The 22,760-nt window shown below is 39.2% G+C and overlaps 1 protein-coding gene across 1 annotated transcript in view; it reads left to right on the top strand.

Moving 5' to 3' along the window:
• RCL1 (RNA terminal phosphate cyclase like 1) overlaps positions 1-21,908 on the top strand; it is an 80,456-nt gene extending 58,548 nt beyond the window's left edge. The window contains exon 9 of the mRNA XM_054689819.1: positions 21,396-21,908. Within this exon, the coding sequence (XP_054545794.1) occupies positions 21,396-21,438 (43 nt within the window). The 3' untranslated portion in view covers positions 21,439-21,908. The remainder of the gene's footprint in view (positions 1-21,395) is intronic.
• The last annotated feature ends 852 nt before the right edge of the window (positions 21,909-22,760 follow it).

Below are 22,760 nucleotides of genomic sequence, written 5' to 3'. Positions count from 1 at the left end.
ATTAAATGCTCAGGGTTCTTTTTAGTTCTTCAATCCTTAGTCAATATTCAAAGCAGTCTGTCATCTAACAATTTAATGTCAACATGAGTCATAGGGCTTAACTTTACATCTATAGCACTTGGATGTTTTCAGAAGTCTAGAGATAAGATGTAACTCCTATACTTGAGCTGTACTGCAGCCAGCATTCACCTAGCATTGGATGGTTTGAGGACTGTATGAATTTTCCAGGACTGTTAAAGTACCACAACTTGGTGGCTTAAAAATAACAAATTTTATAGTCTTATAGAATTTATTGTCTTAGAAGTCCAAAATCAAGATATTGGCTTATTTGGTTCCTTCTTAGGGCTCAGAGAATCATTTACATGCCTCTTTTCTAGCTCTTGTGGCTGTAGGTTTTCCTTGACTCGTGAATGCATCACTTTAATGCTTCCTCTTCACGTGGTGTCTTTTTGAGTCACTCTCTTCACCTGTTCTTATATAAGGACCCCAATTGTATTGGTCTCATATAAGGACCCACCATACTGAAGATGACCTCATCTTAACCAATTGTATTTTCAATCACCATATTTACAGATAAGATCACATTCTGAGATGCTGGAGTAACTCGTCAACATATTTTTTTTTTCTGGGGTGGGGGTGTGTGTGGGAGATATAATTCAACCCATAACAGAGACCAAAGGCTGAAGGACCTATAGCAAGTGGAGCTAGAAGGAGTTATGGCAGTATCTTGAAACCTTTATCAAAATAGTGGCCTTGTTAATTCCCTATAGGGGCAGATGTCAAAGCTACATTGTTGTATTAGTATTTTGATGGAAAAAAATAGAAATTAGCTTGTTCAAGCCAGGGCTCTTATGCTTGTAAGTGATATAAACCCAATTCCAGCTGTGCTTAAACAAAGAAATGATAAAGAAATGCTTAGGTAATTGAAAAAAAATCTAGGAATGGATCTGGTTTTAAGTAGGATAGAATCTAAGGTTCAAAAGTTATCTTCAGAGTACTCATTCTTTGAAATTCTTGTCTCTACTTAATTTCATTATGCAGCAGGTCTCTTCACCAAGAGGGTAAAATGGTGCTCCAAACTAATAATCATCTCAGTTTAACCACCCTAGCAGAAAGAGAACTTCTCTTTCCAACTCCTAGGGAAGACATTAAATCACCTTGCTTGGTCATGTGCCCATACACAGACCAATCATTGTGACCAGGAGGATGTGATACCATAATCTTGTATTCACCCTTTGGGAAGAGTGCCTGTGATGATGTATTCTACTAGAATCTCATGAAAATTGGGACAGGAATTTTCCAGGGAAATCAAACGGGGAAATATTGTTAGATAAATACTGTAGCTACTACAGTCAACTATTTAATTCAAGCCCTCTTAAAGAAAAAAGGAAGGGATTTATTTTAAGAATACAGGGGTAAGTATGGAATATAAGGGCAGACATATAGCTGGGCCTTAGGAGAGAACCGGCAAGCTGTAGGGCCAGGCAACTTCTTTTTGCTAATATTTCATTCTTTTCTCTCAGAAATCCTCTTTGCTTCTTAATTCTACCTAGTGGGAAGAAAGTGAGTTTCCCTGCAATCTTTCCATTTTTATCTCCTTCATTCAAAGAACCAGCCTACTTGAAAATTCTTAGGGAAGAAGGTATGATTAGTCTAACTTGAGTCAATTCTTACCCTCAGGTTTTAATTCCCACCCTCAAACCAATCAGTTATGCTCAGGAGAATAACAGAGCTACATATCAGAAACGTGGTAGGCACAGGAAAGCAGTCTCAGCTACCTAACATGTCTTTTAATATTCTGAAACTATTAGAGATCCTTAGAAATATCATAAACTTTATATATTCTAAGACCCTCATTTTGTAGGTGAAGAAACAGGAGCCCAAATAGGTTACAGACCCACTCAAGATGACATACCTGCACACAAAGGCTGGATAATGACTTAGCTAGAAATAGGGCCCAGATGGCAGAATTTCCTTTTCAACTTCTTCTATAACGTGATGTTTATGCTTATTATGGTTCTAGTCTATATAGGAAAGTAAAAATAAACAAATATAACCAGAAACACGCACAACAAATGCTGGTCAGGAAATTTCCCTTGTTCCTTCTGCGTCCTCCTATTCCCTCTTATCAGAAATGATCCTTTTACCTCTTAGATCTAAATCTTGGCTTAATTCCCATTCATCATTCAAAACTCCACTCAGCCATGACTTGCTTTTTTTTTTTTTTTAAGATTTATTTATTTATTTATACAAGCACTGGGTACAGTCAGAAGCGTGAGAGGGTGAGAGAATTCACCAGAGCCAGAACAGGGAGCAGAGCAGGCAGAAGGACCGAAGTACACTGCTGAGGGGAGCAGCAGGCGGCAGGAGAGGTCTGCGCGCCATGTGGGACCCTCACCCAGTGGCTAGGGATCGAACCGGCGCTGCAGAGGCTGCAGGCAGCTTCGCAATCCAGTGCTCAACTGCTGCGCCAGCGGGGAGGCCCAGCCATGAGTTCCTTTTAAAGAAACTCCCTTGACATTAACTTCCTAAGCTAGGTCACTCCCTACTCTGGTTTGTATTTTCGTAGTACACCCCTCCACACACACTTATCATTGAATTATTAATTATGAAAATTGGTGTCATTTGCCTAATGAATGTAAAGTAAGAAAACAAGAGGAAGGGAGCCTCTACCTTCACCCTTTCTATTCTTGTGACTTCTAGGAGATTGTGAAAAAAAACTGAGAGGAAGTTTATTTCAGAATTAATTTTGAGGTGTGAGGTTACAGAATTTTCTTAATAATGATAATGGCTACATCTTAGAGTAGCTATCATCTGCCAAGCGTTGTGTGTTAAAACTGCATTGTCCCTTTTAATAATCACAGAAACTCATTTTGGTACCGTAGATTCTAAGCCTGTTCATTCAGAGCAATAAATACTCTGTCAAATGATTGAGCATAGCTAAGCTTCTGGCTAGTCTCTAGACAGGTACAAAGAAGAATGAGACCTGGAAGACAGTAGTGGGTCTCATTCTTCTTTGCACCTGTCTAGAGACTAGCCAGAGGCTGGAGTATGCTCAATAAAAAAGGTCATGGGTGAGTAACTCTAAAAGGAAGTAAGAATTTAACTTAGTTCCTCTGGTTCTAGTGCAATGGTGTGTAGGATTTTTAGGAAGGCACTGATAAGTGTTTTCATGGGAGATACGACTTTATTACCCAAGGAACTTTAGAAGTGCTAAGGGAATTTTCTGGAATCCTCTAAGAGCTGAGCTGGCTTTGGGTAGGAAAACTGTGGTGTGTCTATTTTCAAGCAAATGAAAAGTCTTTGAAATACATAACTACAGCTATACACAAACTACAGTTTATTTGAATCTTCCAAATCTTTTGTTCTTAAGTGTGTACTTGTAGTAATAATGCTTGCCACCAGAAACTGGTTAATTTTTTCCAAACCTTTTGGTACCTTATGTCTCACATGGTCCTTTTAACAACAACCTCCTAAGGTGAGGGTGGAAGTACCTAAGCAGGTACCTGAAAGGATGAATGAGGAAACTGAGAACTAATAGTAGTTTCTCTCTTTGAGAATATGACAAAAAACTACTGAACCAGATATCTCAAGTCAGTAGTCCCAGGACCCCTCTGCTCTGCCACTTTCCTGTTAAAACTACCAGCATCTCATTTGAGCATCATCAACCTGCAGGTTAAATAGGTTGGCTGGTTCTGACCCAAGGAAGCCTCCACAAAAGTCAAGGTTGCCCTGGCTGAATCTTTTCCAAGAGGCACTGTGCTCTAGCTATGAGGGTATGAGCATGTATAAATTCATTTGTTTAAAAGAATGAGGCTTGACTACTACCTCATACCATGCACAAAAACCAACTCAAAATGGATTAAAGAACTAGACATAAGACCTGAAACCATAAAATACATAAAGGAAATATAGGTGAAACACTAAATGACATGCACATGAAAGACATCTTTACAGATACATCACCCAAAGCAGTGATAGTGAAGGCAAAGATAAACAGCTGAGACTACATCAAATTCAAGAGCTTCTGCACAGCAAAAGAGACATTAGCCAAAACAAAGAGAAACCCCACCAACTGGGAGAATGTTTTTGCACACAACACTAATGATAAAGGATTGATCACAAAAATCTACAAAGAGCTGATGAGACTCAACAAAATCAAAGAAAATAATCCAGTCAAAAAATGGGCAGAAGAATTAAAAAGAAACTTCTCCAAAGAGAAAATGCAAATGAAAATGCAAAAGGCATATGAAAAAATGTTCAATGTCACTTGTAATCAGGGAAATGCAAATCAAAACTACCATGAGAAACCATCTTACACTAGTGAGAATGGCACTTATTCAAAAAACTAGCAACAACAAATGTTGGCGAGGATGTGGAGAAAAAGGAACTCTCCTGCACTGCTGGTGGGCGTGCAAACTGGTCCAACCACTAGGAGAGCTGTGTGGAGATTTCTGGACCTACTAAACATAGAGCTTCCATATGATCCAGCAATTCCACTCCTAGATATTTACCCAAATGACACAGAAACAGTAATTCCAAAGGGCACCTGCACCCCTATGTTTATAACAGCACTGTTTACAATGGCCAAGATATGGAAACAACATAAATGCCCAAAAATAGATGACTGGATCACGAAGATGTGGTACATATACACAATGGAATATTACTCAGCAATCAAACAAGATAAACACATGCAGTTTGCAGCAACATGGATGGAGCTAGAAGGGATCATGCTCAGCGAAATAAGCCAGAAAGAAAAAGAAAAATACTGGATGGTCTCACTCATAGCAGGAATCTAGAAAACCTAAATAAGAGACCAGGAAAAAGACTAATCAATACAAAGTAATAATCAAAATCAACAAGCAACTATAAACCAGAGACATACTATGGGGGCTGGGGGTAGAGGAGCGGGGGGAGGAAGAACTAGAGTCAAAATAAGGCGGGGGTGCAATTGTATGGGGAATATAACCAAAATGAAAATGAATACATTGGGCAAAGATGAAAAATGATGTAAGAATTATATAAAATATTTTTAAAAAATGAACAATGATGTAAAAAATAAAAATAAAAAAATAAATTCACTTGTTTATTTTATTTTAAAAAAGATTTATTTATTTATTTATTTATACAAGCACTGGGTACAGTCAGAGGCGCGGGAGGGTGAGAGAATTCAGCAGAGCCAGAGTGGGGAGCAGAGCAGGCAGAAGGACTGAAGTACATTGCTGAGGGGAGCAGCAGGCGGCAGGAGAGGTCTGCGCGCCATGTGGGACCCTCCTCCGGTGGCTGGGGAGTAGCCGGGGATCGAACTGGCGCCACAGAGGATGTGGGCAGCTTCTCAACCCAGCGCTCAACTGCTGCGCCACCGGGGAGGCCCCATTTGTTTATTATAAACACTACTTGAGTACTTACTGTGTGTCAGGCATTGAGCTAGACACCAGTGCTACAATAATGAACACTGCCTTTACTGAGCTTACATTTCTTATGAAAAATATTAAATAATTACAAGTTATTCAGTTACAATTATAAAAAGTATGGGGAAAATTTAATAAGGAGCCCTTTTACTCTTAGTCATGGATGTGAAAGAAAGAGTAGTATGAGGTCAGAATAGAAAGTCAGGTAGAGACTAGTCATAGAGGCCTTGTTGGCTAAATTTTTCAAGGGTCTGCAGTTTGTTATTTTTTTAATTTTCTTATATCATTGTTCATTTTTGTACAATATTTGATTTCTCCCCTCAAGTGTAGTCCCCATAATTCTCTCACCACCACAGCACCCATCACCACAGTCCCTGTGCTCTTCCCTCTCCTGTTCTGATCCTTCCCATCCACCCCTTTCTATATGCCTCAGATCTATGGTTTACCTGCAAGTTTTGTCTTTTTTCCTGACTCAAGTGTCTACAGTTTACCCAAATACAATGAGAAGTCCCTGAAGGGAAGTGATATGATCTGACTTGCAAGTTTAAAAGATTGCTGTGCCAGCTTTATGGAGAAGGCCAAGAGTGGTACAAGGGATTATATGGGAAGGACTATTGGTCAGCGTTGGCTGAGATCCAACCAAACTGCTCTAGGGCAATTGGCCTCCTGACTGTCTGGCCCAAGTCTGGTGTCCTTATGCTTCTTCACTGGTCCCTGTCCATAAAGCTGTGGCCATGGTAAAATTCCCCTAAGTTTGATAGGACAGTCCATAGAAATTTAGGCAGGAAAGAATGAGTTTGATAGACATTTTTTCAAAAGGAGTGTGTTTTTGAACCAGGCAGCTAGCCTTTAATGGATTTATTACATCTTGTCCAGTAATAACACTTTAACCCAATAATCAAAATAACTTAGTAAAGACTTAACTTACTGAACATCTAATCTTTAAAAACAACAACAAAACTATAGGATTGCGTGTGAATCTCACAATCACCCCCAGAACGAAGTGCTGTCATTACTCAAGTTGGTCTGAGGAGGGGCTCAATGCAGGAAACCTACACTATTCTAGGTATTTCATACAAAAAGGGATTTAGAATAAGGAATAAGGTGCTTACAGAACCATAGGAAGGTTCGGAGGAGAGGAAACCACTGGGCTTTTTTTTTTTTTTTTTTTAATAGAGGCATGATTTATTTATTTATTTATTTATTTATTTATTTATTTGTTTGTTTGTTTTGTTTATACAAGCACTGGGTACAGTCAGAAGCGCGGGAGGGTGAGAGAATTCACCAGAGCCAGAGCGGGGAGCAGAGCAGGCAGAAAGACCGAAGCACACTGCTGAGGGGAGCAGCGGGCGGCAGGAGAGGTCTGCGCGCCATGTGGGACCCTCCTCTGGTGGCCGGGGAGCAGCCGGGGATCGAACTGGCGCCGCAGAGGTCGCCGGCAGCTTCGCAACCCAGCGCTCAACCACTGCGCCACCGGGGAGGCCCACCACTGGGCTTTTGATCTCAAGGTCATTCCACTGTAGCTGAGACCCACAGGTGTGCTAAACTGTCATTCTGTCCCTATTGTCAGGCTGTCACTGTTGTCACTGTCAGACACCAACCCCACTGTGGAGTGTGTGGAGTCTCAGCACTCTCATTGCCAGAGCCTACTTATTGGCCCCAAGCTCCATGGGAAGCTGGCAAAGTGAAATGCCTTCTTTCTACTTTCCAAGTCTCTCATGAAAATATCTATCTAACAGAGCCAATTCCCATCAAGAAGCCTAGCTGCAAGGAGACCCAGGAAATGTATTTTCAGCTTTCCAACTTTACATAAGAAATGAAATAGAATTAGTTAAAGCCAATAGAAGTACCCAGTCCACAGGACAGACCCTAGTCTGCATGTTTGCTATAATCCCTCTTTTAATTTAAGGTATAATTTTCATATAAAAACACACAATTTTAAGTGTACAATTTGATGTTTTGACAAATGCATGCACTCAGATAACTTAGATTTAAATCATGATACAGAAGATTTCCATCATGCTAGCAAATTCCCACATGCTTTTTTCTTTCAACCTTCTTCCCTCCCTCCCAGAGACAATCAGTGCTCTGATTTCATTGCTTTGTTTTGCCTTATAATTGAAAATTAGTATTGCCCATTTAAAAAATCTAAATAGAGCCATACAACACATGCTCTTGTGTCTGACTTCTTATGCTCCAAATAATATGTGAGAGAATTAACCATATTGTTAATAGCGCTAGTTTTGTCTTTTTAGTGCTGAGTATAATTCCATTGTACGAATATATCCTATCCTTTCACCAGTTGATAAATGTTAACATTGTTGTCAGTTTTTGACTATTTGAAAAATAGTTGCTTAAGTCTATTTTTTAACAAGCACCCCAGGTAATTTAGATGCAAGTGGAGCATAGTTTAAGAAAGTCTGCTTTAATACAGAAAATGGAAGCTTAGAAAAGTTATTGTCCAAAGCCACATATACAAGAAAGCTTTGATGCCAAAAGGTGAACTCAGGAGCCTAAGTGCGCAGAGTAGAACTAAATATAGCAGCCTGAAGAATTGACAGAATATCTTCAGGACTGAAACAACTCTTCCATCACAAGTCAGAAAAGGCTTTTAAAATAAGGCATATGACCAATTATATCACAAAATCACCAAAACTTAACAAATATTTTTTATGATTGTGTGGCAAGGCTGAGTGATTCTTCTGATCATCTGCCTTTCATGTGGCTGCATTCTACTAGCAGGCCCAGCTGGAAGCTGGGCTTCTGTCTCCATGATTTTTTATTCTCAAGGAACCTGAACTATACTTTCCCACTTGGCAGTAGTAGTATTCCAAGAGAAAATGCAATGTACAAGTGATTATCAAGCCTCTGCATGAGTCATGATTGCTAATCTTCCATTGGCCAAAACAAGTCACATGACTTAACTCAGGTTCATTGTAGGCCGGAAATAGCCAAGGGAATGGTATGATTAATAGGTTGTGTGCTTTATTTGGGGCCATTAATGTTAAGGGTATATCAGCCTGGAAGTATATGTTTAATAGGCAGTCACGAGTTAAAGAGAGCTAAAGAAATCATAATAGAGTACTAAAGAAAATGTCAATGAAGAAGAAAAGTTAAAAAAAAAAAATACTCTGAAAAAAGGGCCCATCATGTTCCTTCTAGTCATTTCTATGGCCCCCACACAGAACTCAAGGCAGAGTTCTACATACAGTAAGACAGTACAGTTTTATATTCAGTAGATGCTCAGGAATATTTGCCTAGTTGAATCAAGATATCAGCAATACATTGGGGGTTAGGACCTAGAGGAAGGATAATTAAATAACACATTTTTGTGTCAATATATAAAAAGTCAGACTTTATATTAATAGGAAAAAATTGAAACTGAAGTGAAGACAAACATGATAAAGGACATGAACTCATGCTTATTCCATAAACAAATTGTGTGTCAACTCTTTCAACCAATGTTTATTATCTGCTATATGTTATACACAGGACTGGAGCTATGTTTCTCCAAATGTGGGCCACCAGAGCATGTAGAATACTAAAGTATATGATTAGAAATGACTGAAGGAGGGCCTCCCCTGTGGCGCAGCGGTTGAGCGCTGGGTTGAGAAGCTGCCCGCAGCCTCTGCAGCACCGGTTCAATCCCTGGCTGCTCCCCAGCCACTAGAGGAGGGTCCCGCATGGCACGCAGACCTCTTCTGCCGCCCGCTGCTCCCCTCAGCAGTGTACTTCGGTCCTTCTGCCTGCTGTGCTCCCTGCTCTGGCTCTGGTGAATTCTCTCACCCTCCCGCGCTTCTGACTGTACACAGTGCTTGTATAAATATAAATAAATAAACAAATAAATAAATTAAAAAAAAAAAGAAATGACTGAAAGAGGCCTCTAAGTAAATGGGTTCAAGATAGGTCCCTGTTTGCATGGTGTTCCTATAATGTGTAGGAGGATCTAGAAGTCACTGCCCATTTCACTGCCCATTCCAGTGGAGGGTAATAGATATATTCGCTCTAACCTAACCATCTCACTCTTAGCACTTCAGTGCAGGACAGAGCATTCCTCTACTAGTTTCTCAGTGTTCTGTCTGCGGAATTTCTGTGGCCAGTTCTGCTTTAGAGGGAGCAGCCCTCAACGAGACTGACATGTATTGGTATAGAATATTAACACCAAGCCAGCTACTTATTGTGAACCTAGAGGCAAGGAATACCCATTATTCCAGTTGTCACAATATAAGTTCTGCTGAAAATGCAAAAGGCTAGTTTTGCTGATGCCCTTCTACTTAGATATGTTCAATGGAGATTAACAACCAAGTTCTTTGCATTTCTTTTGCTATCTCTTAGCTGGTCTCCAGATTACAATCTTATTCTCTACTAATCTACTTTCTTTCAAATGCAAATGTGATCATTAAATTTTTGTGACAAAAATGGTGTCTCGTTCTTGGCTATATTAGCAAAATGTGCACATACTAGGTACCCAAGTATTTATTGGCTGGATAGTATTGGAAACTCCCAGCTCATGAACAGGTTATAACCCCCGCCTCCACCACCACCAAATTTCTCTTATAAGGCGATTCTTTAGAATTTAAAATACATCTGTCTATTAAAAAGATAGGTGGTTTTTAGCTTGTTAGACTACCTATTGAAAACCAACTTCACCCATGATGTAGCTAACCCTAGACCAACTTTTTCTGGTACCCTCAAGCAGGCTAGCTTAAGGTTAAGGAGGGAGAAAGAAGAAATGGAAGGATATGTCTAAGGAGCCATTTGGAATTAGATAAATTATCACTGTCATCTTCTTTATTTACTCTTCCTTTTTTGCACTTTTCTGTCACTGTATGGGTGCCTTCTCTGCATCTATTCCCCACCATGCCAACGCCCAACTGCAGCACCCCCATGCCCTTACCCCATTACTCTTACTTCTCAACATACCAATCACAATCCTAATCCTTAAGTGCAAATAATTTCAAGTATTGAATATAAAGTGTCCTGATTGAGCAAACCCACAATCCAAATGGATTTTTTAAAAAGATTTTTTATTTATGCATAAAATAACTGGGGTATAGGCCAGAAATGTAGGAGGTGAGAGGACTCACCAGAGACAGTGGGGAGCAGAACAGGCAGATCTACTGAAATACACTGCTAAAGGGAGCAGAGAGGTCTGCTGCGCCATATGGGATAGCTCCCTGGCCAGGGATCAAACTCAGGCCATAGTGGTGATAGCGCTGAGACTTAACCCCTAGGCCACTAGGGGGGCTCCAAATGAATGTTTAATAGCTTTTTAACCCTCCTAGAGATATTTTTAGTTTTCTAAAAACAGTTTGCATCAAATTAATCTCTAATTAGTGGAATTCACTGTAAACAGATGAAATAAAAAAATATGGGAGTGATGTTTTGGTGCAGGTACTCTCATCAACTTTACAGCTTTTTTTCACATTCTCTCTAGTGCTAATTATCTGGATTACTATGGATTTTTATAATGTTCAGTTCTTTTTTTTTTTTTTTTTTTTTTTGTGGGACCCTCGCTGATGTCCGGGGATCGAACTGGTACTGCAGAGGCTGCGGGCAGCCTCGCAACCCAGTGCTCAACCGCTGTGCCATCAGGGGAGGCCCTAATGTTCAGTTCTTTTAAGGTTCCTCCATGTGTCTCCTTTCCCACAACTATTCCCATAGATCTGGTTGAGGAGAGGATGGTTGAGTGAGCACAGTTTACAAAGTGGTCCTTTCTGCATTGCTTTGCACATTTGCCCCATTTCTAGTAGCTTTACCTCAATAATATGTATTTTTTTTAAGATTTATTTATTTATTGTATTTATTTATACAAGCACTGGGTACAGTCAGAATTGCGGGAGGGTGAGGGAATTCACCAGAGCCAGAGTGGGGAGCAGAGCAGGCAGAAGGACCAAAGTACACTGTTGAGGGGGAGCAATGGGCGGCAGGAGAGGTCTGCGTGCCATGTGGAACCCTCCTCCAGTGGCCGGGGAGCAGCCAGGGATCAAACCAGCGCTGCAGAGGCTGTGGGCAACTTCGCAACCCAGCGCTCAACCGCTGCACCACGGGGGAGGCCCAATAATATGTATTTTTTACTTCACTCTGCCTGTGGGGACACTGGAACCAAGCCCAACAACATACTGTGGTCAGTACTCAAGGAGCAGTAGCCAGGACAGTTGGAGGGAATTTCTAACAGGACAGTCTGGGGATTTCCATTCCAACATTTGTATTCTCTTTAATTCTGCTTTAATCAAATGCATTTATTTTTTTCCTCTACCACAGAACTCTGTGACTAGGGAATTTCTGCTTTTGCAGTTACAGGAAAGAAATTTGATTAGAAAGGATTAAAGTGACACTTCCTCAACAGCACAGCTATTTAGAAGAGAGCACATTTTCTAACTCCTAATTCTGTGGGTTTTTTAAAATTAAAATACAAAGGAATCCTATCACTTAAAATGTGAGATATTCCTTAAAAGCTTATAGATTAGCTCTTTCCTCTTGAGTTAGAGAAAAATAATAAATTTATATTTGTAGCATTTCTCAAAGTATGTTTTTCCACTAAATACTAGTTTTTCCCCTACCAACTATTTTATCTTGTTTTAAAAATCAATATAATTTTGTTGGCGGGACTCCACATTACGGTGATATAAACATACAATTCAATTGTTTTGAGGTTCAGGTAACCAGGAAACTGTGGGTGCCAGGCCCTTATGGTACAGAGAGTCCCTGGTGGCTCTAACTTGTGAGGAGGAAGAGCACTGCTTTCTCAGGGAAAAGTGTTTGGAAGCTTTCACTTAGCTCTGGACAAGGTTTCAGAGACCCCTGGATCTGGAGTCCAGTGAAAATTAGTTATTTTACAAGGGTTTCAAATACAAAAGTCTACTCAATGCCATCTTAGAGACTTACTGTATACAATGTCATAGTAAAGGTTCTGGGAAGTCCAGCAACATGAAATCAAAGTCTGTTGAACTCAGCAATCTCCAGACTTACTTGCTTAACAATTTCCTTTCTTCTTCCCATCCCCATTCTCTCCTTGCTTTCTCCCTCTTCCCTTCCTGTGTTATATACTTAAAATTTTGTTAAGAGGCTATGTCTCATATTAAATGTTCTTCCCATGATAAAATACAATTAAAAAATATTTAAATATAAAAAATGTGTACTCTTAGGAAGGAAAACAACATTCTAGGATGATACCAAAGATAGAAACCATTCAAGAAAATACTTATTACAAACAGAAGCTAACAGCTATTAAGGACTTAGTGTGTACTGGGGGGTGTACTGAGAAGTTGTATTCTCAGTTCTTACATTAATCCTATGAAGTGGGTATCATTATTATCACCATATTGTTTTTTTTTTTGTTTTTTTAAAAATAAATTTTATTTTTATATTCCCCATACAATTGCAATCCCCTTATTTTGACCCCAATCCCTCCCCTCCCCATGCCCCACCCCCCATATAGTATCTCTGGTTCATAGTTTTTTGTTGATTTTGATTCTTATAGTTATTCATTTTCCTGGTCCCTTATTAAAGTTTTCTAGATTCCTGCTATGAGTGAGACCATCCGGTATTTTTCTTTTTCTTTCTGGCTTATTTTGCTGAGCATGATCCCTTACAGCGCCATCCATGTTGCTGCAAATTGCATGTGTTTATCTTTTTTGAATGCTGAGTAATATTCCATGGTATCACCATATTGTTAATAAGAAAAATGAAGCATTGAGAACTTACTTACCTTATTTAAGGTCATAATAGCTAGGGACTAAATTAAGATTTGAATCCCAGTTCTCTGACTTAAAAGACAGAAAATTTAATGGGATATGAAGGAAAATAGTATTTACTATTTATGGAAAATTGTATATACCCACCATTTCGTCAACAAAAGGGTGTGGTGGAAGTCATGAGAGTACCTGTCTGGACAAGTGCTTGCTAAACTATAAAGGTCTACCTAGTCTTATTGAGTAGGGGGTTGATTCCCTTACTGTTTGCCAGGATACAACAAGGAAGAGCCAATATCTAGTACAAAGCTACCCAGAAGCTTCTCACCTTTCTTTACATGTTTTCTTTCTGCTCCTCTCATTTAAATTGTTGCTATCCTCAACTATAAACCAGAGACACACTGGCGGGGGAGGGGCGAGGAGAGGAAGGACTAGGGTCAAAACAAGGGGGGGTGTGTGCAATTGTATGGGGAATATAACCAAAATAAAATGCATATATTATGCAAAATGAAAAATTATATAAGAATTGTATAAAATAAAATATTTTTAAAAATTAAATTGTTGCTATCCTGTTGCTCACATTGAACACCCCCAGCTAATCCAGTAGTATGAAGTACTTCCCCAATTCTGCCAAAGAACCAGGCCAAGAGCCTGCTTCATATTCTTTGTGGATAAAATGACATAAATTCCATACCTGAAAAATAAAAGAGAATTGAATCCAAGTAAACAGTAGCTCTCAATTACTTGGTAATTGGCCATTTCTTCTTTCTCTCCCACTTTTTCCAGCAGGTAGACAAACATGGTTAATTTTTACAACTTGGATACAATAAGGTTTAGAGACAGATGTTTGAGTAATTGCTTATTTAAACTAGCATTTAATTTAAAATTTATAGGAAGAAAACATTTGTAAATACAGTATTGCTTTTGCTAAGGAGTTTGTGAAACATCATATTTGGTGATGTGATACTGGAAGCTATATACACTTCCATCAACTTCCATCCATGGTCATTCTCCAAAGTTTTTGTCTTGACTTATGCTGTTAAATTTTTGAAACAGAAGGAAACACTGCCCATTTCTACAATCACTTATAAATGCAAACTATAGCGGTTGATGAGACTTGGCTTGGTGAAGAGATGGATCCCTGACAAGAATGGAAGTTGGGAATTTCCAAATCTGCTACATTCCAGTGGGTAAATGAATAGTTAGTAGTTATGAGTGGCTCCTCAGTAGTAAGATAACTGTTGGAATTACCAACCACAAAAAGAAAAGTTTCAAAATTTCCAGTTATTTGTTACTTTAGATTATTTTCTATCTCTGGGAAATTCATTCTTACCAGCACTAAATGAAGTTTTGAAGAGAAAAGAAAAGGAAATAAAAAGATGTCACTTTGAAAGATATCATTGCTTCATATTTCAAATAGCCATAAGGGGAATGTGCAACAATTTCCCTGTTAGGAGATGATCAAAGTATCCTGAGTTCTCACATCCAGACTGGAACTCTTCTGAGAGCTGGACCAATAAACCCACCACCTGACAGTAGCTGCTAAAGTTAAAAGTCAGGGAATCTCACTGGTGCCTCTCTGCACTCCCAATCCTGAAACAAAGCAGGTAAGTACTGGAGTTACGAGCTGTTTATTTTCTTTTTCTCTATACATTTTCCACAGGTAATTTCACAATATGATGGGATTATTTAGTTAATGATTATGCTGAATATCTCTTGGAAAAAATAGTCTATTAATATGTAGGACACTTATTATTGGTGTTGGGATTAAGGCTCATTACTTAATGAAATTTAATGAATTAAAAAGTTGCAATTTGCAGCATTAATGAACAGCATAGGCATAATGTAATACTTATTTGAAAAACTTTAATTTGGATATTTGCTTGAAAAGGCTACTAATTCAAGATTAGTTAACTACTGCTGTAACCTGGAAAATTAGAGAATGTGTGCCAGTTTCATACCCTAAGAATCATTTGCCATCTTTTAAGTAGCAATATTTTAAACAGCTTTATTGTAAGTACAGTGTCATGAATTATTAAAAGTGTTTACACAATTTCAAAAGTAGATGCTTTGTCTGAGTATGTCTGATTTCCAGGATTTTGACGGTGAAGCTGCTGGGTTTATTTTATTAAAAATAATGTCATTGGGGCCTCCCCAGTGGCGCAGCGGTTGAACGCTGGGTTGCGAAGCTGCCCGCGGCCTCTGCGGCGCCGGTTCGATCCCCGGCTGCTCCCTGACCACCAGAGGAGGGTCCTACATGGCGCGCAGACCTTTTCTGCCGCCCGCTGCTCCCCTCAGCAGTGTACTTCGGTCCTTCTGCCTGCTCTGCTCCCCACTCTGGCTCTGGTGAATTTTCTCACCCTCCCGTGCTTCTGACTGTACCCAGTGCATGTATAAACAAAACAAACAAACAAACAAACAAATAAATAAAACATGCTTCTATAAAAATAAAAAAAAATTAAAAATAATGTCATTGTATGGGGAATATAAAAATAAAATTTAAATAAAAAATGTCATTCTATTTCCTAATTAAAAAAGGAATTGATGTTTATTGAAGCATATTAGAAAGAAACATTAAAAATCACAGGGGTGGGGCTTCCCTGGTGGCACAGGGGTTAAAGTCTCAGCATTATTAAGCTGTCACCAGCCACTGTGGCTTGAGTTCAATTCCCGACCAAGGAGCTAACCCACATGGCGCAGCAGACCTCTCTTCTCTCACCCACTGCTCCCCTCAGCAGTGTATTTCAGTGGATCTGCCTATTCTACTCCCCATTCTGTCTCTGGTGAATCCTCTCACTCCCCACATCTCAAGCCTACTACACCCCAGTTCTTGTATGCATTGGAAAAAAAAATCTTTAAGAAAAAAAATCACAGGGATAAATGTAAATCTCATCTGTTAGCCTTAGATATAATGCCTATTAATATTTGTCTTCCAGTTGATCTTTTCCTGTCTTGTTTATTGTTTTAAAATTTTCACAAGACATGTATGCTCATTATTAAAAAATCAAGACATTATAGACAAAATGTGAAAGTCACTGTATTATGAGTTGAATTGTATTCCCATCCCCCTGCTGAAATTCATATGTTGAGGTTCTAACCCCCAGTACCTCAGCATGTTACTATTTGGAGATAGGACCTATAAAGAGGTGATTTTGTTAAAATGAGGTTTTTGGGGTGAGCTCTAATTCTATCTGTCCTTAGAAGAGGAAAGTTGGACACATAGGGAGACACGCAGGGGGATGTGCACACACACAGAAAAAGCCACATGAGGACACAGTGGAAAGGTAGTATGCCAAGGAGAAAAGCCTCAGTAGAAACCAAACCTATTGACATCTTGATTTTGAACTTCTAACATCCCAAATTGTGAGAAAATAAATTTCTGTTGTTTAAGCTACCTGTTCTGTGGTATTTTGTTATGACAACCCTGGCAAACTAATACACACCCTTTGACCTTTATCCCACTCTTCTCTCCAGAGGTAACAATGACCAACAGGCTCTTTCAGAATTATTTCTTATGCTTTCGCACACACACACACAGAGTGATATAGGAAGTTTGTTTGCATAGATGGGATATTTTGAGCATATAAATATTGCTCTGTGACTTGCCTTTTTTCATTTATTAGTATGTCATCGATAGCTTTCCATGTCAGTCCTAATAGAGAACTACCTACCACATTCCTACTGAAATTCATAGTTTGCCATTGTATGAGTATATCATGACTTATTTTTAACCATTTCTTATTAATGTGGCGGTTGCCCTATTATGATGACTTTAGATTGCTTTCATTTTTTTGTATTTTATCATCAGCAGTGATGTTGTAAATATCTTTGTATATTTGTGGTTAACTCATGTGGTAATACATCTGTAAAAATAATCTTAGAGATAGATTTAACTGGGTCAAAGAGCACATGTATTTAAAATTTGAGATTTCTGACAAATCGCCTTCCACAAAATCTTAAACAATTTCTGGTAATACTGATTTATATAAGACTCTCATTTTCTTTATTCTTTTATTTTTTTATCTTCCTCTTTATGGGTGTGAGTGTACAGATATACATATATATATATGCACACACACACATATATATAATACTTTAAAAAATAATAATGATTTTATTTTATTTTGAAATCTTCCTTCAGTATTTTAGTCATAAGCATGGTTAGTCCTTATTTCCAGACTTTCTGTATAGAATCATTCTTTTGGGGAAGTTGATGCTACATTATCTGCCATTGTTACCAAGTCTGGGTATAGGAAATTGTGGAAATATACAAGCCTTAATATAGCCCTGAACATTTTGCTCCTGTTTGGAGGTGGAAGTGAGAATTCTCTTTCCCTGGAAATGAGTGAATAAATGTTTTTTTTTAAAGATTTATTTATTTATGCATATGAGAGCTGGGGTACAGGCCAGAGATGGAGGGTGGTGAGAGGATTCACCAGAGACAGAGTGGGGAGCAGAACAGGCAGACTGACTGAAATACACTGCTGAGGGCGAGGTAGGAGAGGTCTGCTGCGCCATGTGGGCTTCTCCCTGGCTGGCCGGGGATCGAACTCGTGCTGCAGAGGCTGCGGATTTCTTCGTAGTGTGGTGCTTAACCCCTTGCGTCACCAGGGAGGCCCTGAATAAATGTTTTGAAATAGTTTGCTGAGTTATTCCTATGAAAGTTAACTTCCAATTTTCTTTTGGAATCTAGTTAAATTATTAAAATAACATTCAAACCCAGTAGGCTAACTAAATGCTTGTTAAATTGCACTGGAGTGTATATTAGTCTGCTTGGATTACCATAACAAAATACCACAAATTTGGTGGTTTGAAGAACAGAAATTTATTTTCTTATACTTCCAGAGGCTGGAAATGTGAGATTAGCATGCCAGCAGGGTGAGTGTCTGGTGAGGACTCTCCCTTTGGGTTGCAGAGGGCTGCCTTCCTGTCGTATCCTCACAGGACCTTTATGAGATGTGTGTGTGTGCATGTGTGTGCAGTGGTGAAGAAGAAGTTTTTGTAATCTCTTATAAGGACAATAAACCTTATAAGATCAGTCCCTTCCTGGGATCTCACTTAAACTTCTTTACTTCCTTAGAAACTCCATTTTCAAATCCAGCCACACTGGGGTGTTAAGGCTTCAGCATACATATTTTAGCAAGATACAAATATTCAGCCTGCAACAAAGGTTTATTTTCCTCCTTGGTGGACCTGAGAGAATATGACCCACTTCCCTACAAAGTGAGCTCTACAAAGTGAGACAATATGGATGATTTGGTTGGGATAATGTCTCCTTTTTAACCATTTCACTTGGAATACTATAAAATTATAAGAAAAGATAATCAGGAAATAAAGTGAAGTAAAACATTGTTTTTCCTCATTTATTGATGAATGTGTGTGGGAAATTTAATCTGAAGTCAATCTAACAGGTAATTGTTGATCTCTTGCCATGTGTAAAATATTGTCTAATAGCTGGGAGCAGAAGAAAAAGAGTGTCATGGTGGATGCTTCAAATGCTCATGCTTTAGTTCAGTAGTTACCAAATGTGGCATCAGATTCCACTGGGAAATAGTTTAAAGTATTCAGATTTGATAAAACTGTGTTGAAAACCTTTTTGGTAGTGTCTTCTAAAGCTAAATATATGCCTACTCGGAACCTCTCTGGTGGCGCAAGGGTTAACATGTGACCTATGAAGCAATCCGCAGCCACTGCAACATGAGTTTGATACCCCCTGCCATCCAGGGAGCAACCCACCTGGCATAGCAGACCTCTCCTGTCTCGCCCGCTGCTCCCCTCAGCAGGGTACTTCGGTCAATCTGCCTGTTCTGTTCCCCACTCTGTCTCTGGTGAACCCTCTCACCCCCATACCTCTGGCCTGTACCCCAAATCTTGTATGCATAAATAAATAAATCTTTAAAATATATATATATATATATATATATGCCTACTCTTAGATCCTGTCTATCTGTGTACCCAAAAGTAAAGTGTGTGTGTGTATGTCAAAAGATACATAAAAGTATATTCATACAGCACAATTTTTTTAAAGATTCATTTATTTATACAAGAACCAGGGTGCAGGCCAGATGCGCATGAGGGTGAGAGGATTCACCAGAGACACAGTAGGAAACAGAACAGGCAGACTGACAAAATACACTGCTGAGAGGAGCAGCGGGCGAGACAGGAGTGGTCTGCTTTGCCATGTGGGATTCTCGCCGGCCGGCGGGATTGAACTGGCGCTGCAGAGACTGTGGACAGCTTCACAGTGTGGCGCTCAACTGCCTGCGCCACCAGGGAGGCCCACAGCACTATTTTTAATAACCTTTAGAGGCTCAGGAATTTTTTGTTTGAATAACTCCTTGGGATTCTGGTGTATTTAGATACAGATCTTTTTGGGAATTACTGCTTTTATGAAGACAGCTTTAGTTCTCCTTCCCAAGATCTTATCTCTGTGTATGTACTAGGGAGGGATTTTTGTGGTGATCATTAATGCACCAGGGATTTGTTTTGGAGATGTTCAGAGAAAGTCATTGGCGGTCTAATGCATTGACTGCCAAAGTCTGATCTGGCACCTGCTTAAAGAGAAATAAGCATTTTCTCAGAGCAACATAAAGAGATGGGTGGGTCAAAAGGTAGATGTTGCAGTTTACTTAAGAGACTTGATTGTTGTGTTTCTATTCTAAAATTGTTATATTTGAGCAAACAAGAGGTTAGCTGCAAAGCAGCTGGTACTAGAGGAATATACTAAGTATTTCATGAGGATTTTGTTTGACAAATTATGACATGCAGAACTGATAGATGAGATTAATAGTATTGGTTTCTTATCATTCATGGAATCATAAAACAAAGAAAGGAACAGAGGTCACTGTTGTGAATGTGCTAATGGAGAGGAAAAATATTAATTCTTATGAATAAAGGAGGAAAACTCTTTGACAAAGAGTTTGACTTCTTGGTAATCAGTAAAGGAACTTCGAACATCAAGTAGACACCAAGCAGTATTAGATTCCATTTGACTCTTTTCCCCTCTTTTTCTCATTTGTCTCCTGCTGGAGTTTACCAATGAGATAGTCATGAAACAACTGTAGAGATTTAAAGTCTTCACATTAGAGTGTGACGCAAGTATCATAACTGTTGGATAGAGTCTTCCAATTTGAGGTAGAAACAACCAGAGTCAAGTGTTATTCAAACTCCAAGATCCTCATAAGAAATATATTTTACTTTGTAACATAGTACACACACACACACACACACACACACACACGACAGACATATCTGAAACAGACTGATCAAAAATGCTTGCCTTACTGCAAATGAGTAACTTATTCTCTACTACTCTACTATACTATTTTGTTTCTCAAGATGTAGTGATTGTGGTTCACTAAATTGATTTCATAATCCATTAATGGTTGTCAGAAGCAGTTTGCAAAGCACTTCCTATATCCTGTCCATCTCCAAAAATGGAGGCACAGAGAAGCTAAGTGACTTACCCACTGGGACACAGAAAAGAATAACAAAAAAGAAACTGGTAGAAGAGAAATTTTTGTTTTTGTTTTTTCCATTTCTTGTCAGGGAGGAATATATATCCCAGATCTATTGAGAGCTCAGGATTTAGAGACACACAGGTATAGGTATAAATTCTATCTACAACCCTCTCTAGTTTTGTGATTTATGGACAAGAAGCTTCTCCATGAATCTGCTTCCACAACTATGAGATAGGAGTAATAATAATAGCAATTGTATAGAATTGTGTGGATTTGGTAAGTGGCTCACGTGAAATATGTGTGTGTTAGTTACACAGTGTCTCAAGCATGGTAAGTACTCAATATATTTTGACATTGTGATGATGATGGCCATTAGGAAGTCTAGTCCAAGGGAAATTCTTGTGGAAAGAACCCTGAAAATTCAGGAAAGACCAATAGAAACCACCTGCAATTAAATGTGAAAAGAGCTTTATTTGGTTACCATAGATTTCCAGGTCTGTGGGGCATTCACAGGACACTAACAAACCAGGCTTTAGGTCCTGAAGACCTAGAAGTCCTGGTGGTTTTAACATGATGAGCTAAATAAGCACCATGTATGACCTGTTAGCCTCTACATTCTCTCGTAATGAAAAGGTTTTCAACTTGATATGAACTTTCCCTTCTGCTAATCACTTTAAACAGCCTTCTGATCATATACAAACATCACCACCTTCTTGTCTGGAATGGGGGAAAATATCAGTTCGCACCAAGAAGTCATTTTACATTTTTGGCTTGCTTTACCAACATTTATAACCACTCACCTGTTAATGATACTTCCAATGTAACAGAGCATCTTGCCTGGATTGGAGCTGGATTGGAGCCAGATATTGATTTGCAAAAAGGCCAAGAGCCTCCTGGAACAGAAGACTTGGATCCTGACCACCATTGCTTCAGACACCTTAATATACTGAAGATATCTATATAAAGTCAGACAGCAGAGAAATGAGTGGGGCACTTGAGAGCATACGTGCTCTAAGAGAGAAAAGAGTCTGCCATAGCGAGGCAAGTCCAGTAGCAAGACCATAATGTTTTATGGAGTGGTTACCCCTGGTGTACCACAGGGACTGCTACCAAAATTCATCTTGGTGGTTGGTAAGGGCCCCCAGTAAAATGTTTTTGTCTAAGTTAAAGGTAAGCTGTCCAGAGCAATTTGTGGATAAACCAACTTTTCTACAGAACATCTGTAACCCCCTCTCATTTTTCTAGTTTTAGATGAAAAACTATCACACAGGATGGTGTGAACTGGGTCAACTGTAATTGCCTAAATTGTCAATAAAGTGCAAATGATTGAGCTGGACTCAGCTCTTAATATTTTGAGGTTCAAGTCATTTTGCTGCAGCTTCTTTTCCTCCTAAGTGATTCAGAAGCTCATATTCATGACTTTTTAAAAAAAGATTTATTTATTTATGCATACAAGAGCTGGGGTACAGGCCAGAGATGAGAGGGGGGTGAGAGGATTCACCAGAGACAGAGTGGGGAGCAGAACATGCGGATCCACTGAAATACACTGCTGAGGGGAGCAGTGGGCAAGACAGGAGAGGTCTGCTGCCCCATGTGGGTTTCTCTCTGTCGGCTGGGGGATCGAACTCATGCATCAGAGGCTGCGGACTGCTTCATAGTGCGGTGCTTAGCCCACCAGGGAGTCCCTATTCATGACTTCTTTATAGATCTTTTTAGGTACCTTTGTAGGTTCCAGCATATAAACTTGAAGGGGAGATACTAAAAGATTGGACTTTCCCGTGATCAAGCAAATGGGAGACTTGGAGCTGGCAAGATTTTGATACTAATGCTATTACTGTGTTTGCTCTAAAGGTGAATGAGGGCTGAGCTATTTGGACCATATTAGAAGACTCATAAAAAGAATGCTGACTTCTTAAAAAAAAAATTTCAGGTCCAACACTCATTAAACTCAGGCCCTATAGCCTGTATTTTAGAAGTACTGAAAAGTACTGGTACAGTGCTAGTATATAGTAGGTGCTTAAAAGTTTGTTGGGTTTTTTTTTCAGTTGCTCAAAAATTTAGGGTAAAATTTGTTTCTGATTTCATTCTTTTGTGACATAAAGGCTTAGAGTGCGTGTTCGTGGGCTGTGGTTTTTTTCTTGCAATAATCAAATTCTTTGCTCTGACTCATATTAACAGGAAGACTGATGAAA

This window comes from Talpa occidentalis, unplaced genomic scaffold, assembly GCF_014898055.3.
Source record: "Talpa occidentalis isolate TD23 unplaced genomic scaffold, MPIMG_talOcc4v2.1 talOcc4.7, whole genome shotgun sequence".
Taxonomy (NCBI): Eukaryota; Metazoa; Chordata; class Mammalia; order Eulipotyphla; family Talpidae; genus Talpa; species Talpa occidentalis.
The sequence above is the reverse complement of the archived record's forward strand: the minus strand, read 5'-3'. Positions and strand labels throughout refer to the sequence as shown.